At 35.4% G+C, this 8,155-nt stretch overlaps 1 protein-coding gene across 3 annotated transcripts; it reads left to right on the forward strand.

The window, feature by feature from the left end:
* The first annotated feature begins 38 nt into the window (after positions 1-38).
* On the forward strand, positions 39-4,956 carry LOC110423916 (LEM3 (ligand-effect modulator 3) family protein / CDC50 family protein). 3 transcript variants are annotated; one of them, XM_021438339.2, is made up of 10 exons: positions 43-294; positions 387-429; positions 1,106-1,209; positions 1,823-1,884; positions 2,028-2,102; positions 2,223-2,339; positions 3,210-3,280; positions 3,571-3,868; positions 4,144-4,433; positions 4,662-4,956. In XM_021438339.2, exons 3-10 carry the CDS (start codon positions 1,167-1,169, stop codon positions 4,714-4,716), a joined length of 1,011 nt encoding a protein of 336 aa, XP_021294014.1. In that variant the 5' UTR covers positions 43-294; positions 387-429; positions 1,106-1,166; the 3' UTR covers positions 4,717-4,956. The 3 variants fall into 3 exon arrangements, with proteins under 3 accessions (XP_021294017.1, XP_021294014.1, XP_021294016.1); XM_021438341.2 differs by having other exon boundaries at positions 45-294; positions 4,144-4,447; XM_021438342.2 differs by lacking the exon at positions 2,028-2,102 and having other exon boundaries at positions 39-294.
* Positions 4,957-8,155: the final 3,199 nt, after the last annotated feature.

The following is an 8,155-nucleotide window of genomic DNA, read 5'->3' on the forward strand; positions in this document are numbered from 1 at the left end:
AAACCAATAATAATAGAAGAATATTAGAAAAGAAAAAAATGAATTTTCAACCTCCCTTTATTTATTTAATTTTCAGTTGCTTGACAACTACCCTTTCCCTCTTGAAAATTGAAATACAGTTTTTTCTCTTTCTTTTTATAGATTCAAAAGATTCCAATTTCCTCGACCAAAGCAATCTCTCACTTCCTCTTCAATTAACGAATAAAAGGGCCAAAAAAAAAAAAAAAGAAAGAAGAAAAGAACCCTAACGGAACTCCCATTTTCAAATTTCTCAACTGAGTCTCATCGCATTAGGTAAAACTTACTCTCTCTTTTTTCGCTTCATTTTTCCTTTCATTCGATCTTATCCTCATTTTCCAGTTCTTTTTTCTTTTTTATCTGATCAGAGCTGAAGAAATTGCCGCAAGTTCGCTCAAGCTGACTTTTTCGGTACGGTTCTTACTCTTTAATGTTTGGTTAACGAGAAAATGCGAGGAAAAAGAAAGTGAAACAAGAATTTTTTTTTTTTGGAGGGAATCGTTTATCACTTCGTTCCTGGACAAATTAGTAAAAAAGAAATTCTACTCAATAAATCATAGTGTAGGTTCATAGATCAGATTTTTCTCTCTTTTATTTATTTATTTATCTTTTAGGGTGGAATATTGGATTCAGGATTGGTGAAATTATTATATATTTCAATTTGTAACTTTATGCTGTCTTTGATTGCTGGGAAATTGCAAAACAAAGATTTTAGATTCAGAGCTAAGATGAGATTACTATCTGTTTGAGTTTAATTGGAACTATATTTATCTGTTTGTAACGTAGGGAAGGAAATTGGGAAAAGGAAGAAAATGGAAGGTGGAATTTACTCTGTAAAATGTCTGTGTTCAGAGAAATGTTTGAAGTGAACTGAACTATGAAGATGATGAAATGTAGAATTTAGATGAATTATCTTCTATAATAGTAGGTTTTAATTCTGAGTTTTAGGTATCAATGCACAGATAAAAATACATTATAGAAGTTTTTGTTTCCTATTCTCACGAACAGATTGAAATGAAGTTTTATTTCTGGTGTGGGTTGTCTAAGGGTGCTATTTTTTGTTGTGTTGTTATATGGAAACTCAAAGGTCGCTTGAAAGGATTGCAATATTTAGTGTAGTGGTAGAGCATCACTGCTTAGATTGAGAAATGACGGATACAGATCGAGAGAGAGACAGAAACAAGGAAACAGGTTTTCTCTTGCTATTTCACTCTTCTTTTATTTTTGGTATTTGAGGCTTTTGTTTTAATAATTTTGTTTGCTTTTGTTTTATTTAGATTCATACATACCCACTACCACCTAGACGCATGCATACTTATGCTTGCCTATCTGCATATGCATGTGCTCAAGCTCCATGTTCATGTGAAGACATATAAACAAACATAGCTGATACAGCATACAAGTCCTTTTGTTCTTTATGTATGTCTGCACAAACATTAGCACAATGTACAAGTCTGATACAAGCAAGAAATGATTTGTTACATCTTGGAGACTATACTTGGTCACAAGACATTGAAAAGAGTGAAATGAATTGATAGTTGTGCTAACAGCAGAGGGTTGGATGATCAATAAACAAGCATAAATTTTGATTTTATGCCTGCCTTTCATTAATCATTGCCTTCATATCTGAACTACCATATTATATAAAGTGGTGGCAAAGCTGTCTACAATCATTTTCTATTTTATTTTTCTTTTAGAATTAATCTCTCTTCGGGTTTCTGGTTGCTACTTGCTACATAGTCTGGTGAGCAATAAAATATTGCCTCATTAATATATTGTTGATCTTGTTATGGTGGCTTTGCAGCTTTTTATATGTTTACTCAGCAAACACTTCCAGCTTGCAAACCTGTCCTGACACCAGCATGGGTGAGAGCATGACTGCAATCTTTAATACATGAATGCTTTATTCATTTTTGGCTAATATTTATCTTGCACTTTGTAATATTGGCTGTCTCCAGAGCTAGTAATTTCCCCAATTTTATTGATAGTTGTCGTCTTCATTTCTGCAGGTTATTACAATATTTTTGTTTACGGGTTGCATTTTCATTCCTGTTGGCCTTGTTACTCTGCGTGCTTCTCGTAGTGTAATTGTCCATTCTATGGCTCTTGTCATCTAATGTGGCTGTTTATTACACTTCTTTTCCAAGCATTCATTGTTATATTGAGAACATACTTGTGAATAACCTTTTTTGTTTGATCGGTAGGTTGTTGAAATTGTGGACCGATATGATGCTGAATGTGTACCAGAGCCATTTAGAATTGATAAAATTTCATATATCCAGGATGACTCGATTCCGAAGAACTGTTCTCGTTTCTTGAAGGTGATACTTCCTTTCTGCATAGAATCTATCTTCCATGTGAAAATCTATGCTACCTTTTTAAGTATTCTAGTTTATATATAAGTTGGCTTAGGCGGTTTAGAATATTCTCCTGACCATTGGGAATTGCTACTGGAAAGTGCCATGCATTTCAATCTATGCCAAGCTATATCTTCAACCATTTCTTTTAGTCATTAGAATGCATTACGCTGCTGTAGAGAATGTCAGTGACTGAGTGTCTCTTTCTTTCTGGAGAAGTACATATTCCTATCACAACCTTTGAAATTTACTATAAATTAAAATCTCCTTTTACTTATGGCAGTGGAGATTATTGGAATTGGAAGTAAGGGTAACTGAACTAATGGTTAGCCTTAAAACATTCTGTATTTCTAGATTGACTTCTAGTTGGTCTACTGTGTCAATCATACTTGAAGTAGTTGATAAAATTAAATTAACTTTCTTTTTCAATTAAATTAAATGCACATTTGAGGAAGATTAGAACATTTACTTTTCACTTATTTCTTTCTTTTGAACTATCCAACACTTTGACTTCTGGTCATTTCTTCACTTTTCTGTAGATAGTTTTTTTTTCTATCCTTTTTTACCATATACTTAGTAAGTCATTTTTATTTTATGTGGTGGATGCTGAGAGACAAGCAGCTACTCGCTTCATGTGTAGGTGCATTATTCTTAGTAGAATGTCATTCCTGAGGTCTTTAGTAAATTGCATGTTACTGGTTTTTGGTGGCACTTCTTTGTTTATATACTCCATGGATTGATGTTGAAAACTTTTATTCACTGTGAAATGCTTGTCCCTTCTAATTATTTTTTTTTTCACATTTGTTAATTTTGCATCTATAACTTGCTTTGCAGGTGCACAAGTACATGAAAGCTCCAATTTACATTTACTATCAGCTCGATAATTATTACCAGAACCATCGACGGTGAGGGCTCTTTTGACTTGATGAGTTTAATGCTTTAGCTTCATCAACATTGAAGATAATTTGATCTGTAGCCACTAAATTGTTTGATGAACTATTAAGGAGCTTTTTGCACTACGTTTGCCTTCAGTGGTTAAAATAACTTTTCATGGTTGAGCCCACATACAAAATTTATTTTTAGCTTAGTAGTTTACTTGTGTGTTACTTACAATTAGCCCAAATTTCAAGTTATTCTTGGTTTAATCTCCACTTTTTCTTCAATCTGCACTTCATTGTTTTTAAATGTTTTCCAGGTATGTCAAAAGTAAAAGCGATCAGCAACTCTTACATGGACAGAAGTATCATGACACAAGTTCCTGTCAACCTGTAGAGTTCAACAATGATCATACTATTGTCCCTTGTGGGTTGATAGCATGGAGTTTATTTAATGATACATTTAAATTTATTCGTGAGAGAGCAGAACTCAAGGTCAACAGAAAGAACATTGCCTGGAAGAGTGACCGGGATCACAAGTTTGGAAAGAAAGTATATCCTTACAATTTCCAGAATGGAACCTTGATTGGTGGTGGAAAGCTGAATCCAAGAATTCCTGTAAGTATTAGCTTTGTACGTAGACTTTCTTTATGGTCTTTCTGATGCTTGTCGTCTAGCACAAAATTACTTGTTTACTACTAAGAATACCTGTTTCCGAAACAACCAACTAGCAGATATCCTGCAAGCACCACTTTTTTTCTTTTCATCATGTTAATACAGCCTTTTCCTTTTCAGTTATGTATTCGGTTAAAGCTTGAGATATAAAATAATCTTTTGGTTTTGTTTTTCTTGCTCTTCTTGGAACCGGTGAATGGATGCATGAAAATAATTAGCTAAGCGATCAGGAGGATCTTATCGTATGGATGCGTATATCTGCTCTCCCTAGCTTCCGAAAATTATATGGGAGAATTGAAGAGGATTTGGATGTGGATGATGTTGTAATGGTCCACCTAATGAACAATTACAACACATACAGTTTTAGTGGTAAAAAGAAGCTTGTTCTTTCAACATCAAGCTGGTTGGGGGGAAAGAATGACTTCCTTGGTCTTGCCTTTGTCTTTGTTGGTTCTTCTTCTCTTATCCTCGCCCTTGTCTTCATGTTGCTACATCTAAGATATCGAAGGTAAAAGTTCAAAGGTAATATACAACATAATTTTGAATTCTCTAAACTTTCATTCTAGGACCTATTGTTGCTTATACTGTCTGCAACTATTTTTCCTTCACAAAATATTAGATTGATAAAATAACTGTCCTTGGATATCACCTTGTTTCTACATTTCTGAAAATGTTGCATGACACATCTTTTAATCTGCATAACGGTCTTACTTAGCCAGAATCTTTCTGTTTGCAGGCCTTACGGGGACACGAGTTATTTACCTTGGAACAGGAAAAGCCTTTCAGTGTGATTCCAGTGATGAGATACATCTTACATATTGAACTTCCAAACCAGTGAGTGATTTCAAACTGTAATTCGGAAGAGCAGTTGGCAATTCCTTTTGTGACTAGTTAGGAACAAGGGCAAGAGAAAAATTTGAGTGTCTTTCGGCTGGCTATACATGTTGATAGCTCGACAAAAGAAACACTATCAGGCCAGTGCTATACGTGACAAATCAATGTGAAATAGATACCCTCTAAATTTTCCTTTACGTTTGCATACGATAATGTTAAAATAGCCCTTTTCTCCGTAGGTGAGGACGGATGTTAGGTCGCCAGTGGCCCTGCAAAACCCGATTGGTTTTGTCATTTCCCTGATCTATTATCGTCTTCTACATGATAGTATAGCTTTGGACAGAGACTAGAATCTACCACAATGTATAGACACGTGAAGTTCGTATCCACTGCACGTGCCACTGTCCCACTAAGAGAAAATGAAAACAAAAAAACAAGACTTAAGAGATAGATTTAACCAGATCCTGAGATCAGTAGTTAGAAGGGATGCAAAGCAACAGCCTCTCAGTCTTCATTGACCGAGGCCGCGCTTCCCAATTGGCCGCTTTCTCTTGTTCAATCAAACCGCGTTGAAACTTGAAAAGGGACGGTCGGGTTTATTTGACATTTCGTAGTGTCTGCCAGGGAACGCAACGTGGACAGAGCAAAATTTGTCACTTAATCATTGGTCTATAATCTGAATGGGAAGTGCATTGCTAAGTCAATTTGAGGATGGTGGCAATTTCTATGAACACCAACCATATAATTTTACTACAAATTTCTTCACCCCATGGGGTCTCATTTTATCTTATTTTCTTTTCTAATCCTTATCCATAAATTATAGGCCGAAATTTGGTTAGTTGAACATCACAAGGATGGACCATTGATCTTATGGCAGAAGAAAGGCATCCAATTGCCTCTTCCTTGGGGAAACTTTTATGTCTTGTCTTCATCATATGCGAATAAATTTAATACAGAAACATTTCGCAATAGGCAAATCAAAAGGTGTCTGAGAAAAACCGAAATGGCATGAACTCAATTCCTCGACATTAGAGGCGCATTGGTTTAGAAGGGGAAAGCTCATGGTTTTGTATAGATTAGTCCTAAATTGCACACCCGAAAAAAAGATATTTAATAAACCTCTGTTGACATATAAATTATCTAGAAGATTTTCTTTGACCAATGAAATCTTCCTAAAGGATCTTTAATTGCAAATGAAATTCTTTCAACTGTCCTTTAAAAAACAGAAAGGGGCAGTTTGCCAAAACGAAAAGTGGAATTAAAAATAGGAAAGACAGGGCCAGAACGTAGCTCACTGCTCACGTGGGTAAACCTCCATCTTTAAATATTCTTGTCTGTTGTGGTCTAAATTGCCAAACAACTTGAGCCTTTTTCTTTCGAGTTCCCTTATTTTAAGCACTGGCAAACCATCTTAATCGCCCTCTATATAAACTCTACTTTCATCTCCAAGCTCTCCCCAACCCATTCCTCGAATATCAATCTTTCTCTCAAGAGCCCCTTTACAATCTCCTTCAACCGCCCGAACCCATCACCAAAAACCAAACGAAAACAGCTTGTTCTCAATATAAGAAGAGAAAAACACCAATATTGATAAGCTTTTATCAATTTTAGAGATGATGAAAAAGGTGGGATACAAGCAAAACTGGGGTGCAGTAGCACCTGCCCCTCTCATTTATCCAAGAAGATCCTCGACTTGTCCAAGGCTAGAGACCATTCATGAAGAAGGGTGTGAATACCATGCAATTTTTTCAAACAAAGTCTTCCTTGTCCTTCCCGTGGTCTTGTCTACGGTTTTCTATTTCTTCCTATACAAGGATGTGACTCTTTGTGCATGAAACCTTCCATTGTTTTTGCTTGAATAGGATTTTGGAAACAATGGCTCTATATGGATGATCTTCAATGTTGTAATTTGCTTTGCTTGAGAGAGGCTTCAAAGCCAAGTTAAGATGTTGGGCTCCATGAGCAGAACCATGGAAATGGACAAGCAAACAACTCAATGCTTAAGGAGAGATCAATGTTCCATAAGTGTATAGCATTGTAATCTGTGAGAATGTGAGATGGGGTAGTGTATTCAAATATTTTGGAAGAATCTTCTTTGGAACGTTCCAATTTTGTAAATCATGTTTTATCCTATCAATGCAATAACCTCTCTCGGTCTCTGGTTTTGAAAGTTTCTGATTTTAAGAGTTTTTACTTTTTCTTTTCTTTTCGTTTATCTTTTCCTTTGTTTGTTGAGAGAGAAAATGAGAGAAATCGCAAGAAAAATCACAGAGAAAATGAAAGAAACTGTCTCAATTCTCGGGTTGAGTTTTTACTTGGTCATTTTGGTCGTTAAGAGTATTTTCTTGAACTTATAACGATTTCTGGTTAACAGGTTGACATATTGAATGCCAATAAACAATAGTTATCATCCACCAATTTATTCCTCTCTTTCTAGTACTAAAGGCATGCAACCACCAAGCCATCAAACCTTAAATCTAATAGAAAGCTTAGTACTATCAATACTGGGGAGGAAAAATGAAGGCAATTACTGAGGTAATAACTAGTGTTTTTAGGGGACTCAAACATAAATGAATTGAACAATTGAAATTGTGGTTATGCTGCTGAATGAAAAACCAAAGAACAAAAGCTTTCAAGCCATATGCCAAGGTTGGTATGTTATTTCTGCTAAACATATGAAAGGTTGGCCTATAACTTCTAAGTTATCTAAAAGTAATACTGCAAAAATTGGGTATCTGATGAACAGGTCCAGATGGTGTAAGGCCAAAGTCACGTACGAGAACCCAGATTATCACCAGTTAATTTTTTTTATTTGTTTTAATTTTCTCCCAATTTGATTTCTCCATTTCAATCGAGTTTGACATGTAGAAGGTTCCTTAAAGCTTGAAGATCATTGGCTGACATGTTCCAACTAGACATTTTCCTATGGCGACACGTCCAATGGTTGCTTCTAGTTCTAGATGCCACTTACAAGTTTTCAGCCCGAGGTTATATGTATGACTTGACTGTCTTGACCTGGTTTTGCTTGGGTTGGAGGTCATTCCAAGTTGCAATATCTAATTTCCATTTCTCTATTTTTATAGTTAAATTAGGAAGGAAACTTTGAATTTGAAATCTCCCATTTTTCAATTGAAAAATGTAATTTGTCTCCATTGCCTAACAGTAGAATTGTTAATTATGGTGCGGAATCTTTTTAGTCTGGTGATTATGACTTATAACCACTGCCATCTTTTAAGAATATGACCTTTAAGATCAAAATTCCCTCTTCTTATGTAAGACAATTGCAACTGTTGTGTTTGATTCTAGTTCTTCTTTTTGCTGCTGATTTAGCTGTTTGTTTTCTCTCTGATCTGCTCCTGTATTTTCTTGGCTTTTGCTTTGTCAATATTTGTTCCT

The sequence above is a fragment of the Theobroma umbraticum genome, unplaced genomic scaffold (genome assembly GCF_002168275.2).
Source record: "Theobroma umbraticum cultivar Fairchild unplaced genomic scaffold, ASM216827v3 scaffold_204.0, whole genome shotgun sequence".
Lineage (NCBI taxonomy): Eukaryota > Viridiplantae > Streptophyta > Magnoliopsida > Malvales > Malvaceae > Theobroma > Theobroma umbraticum.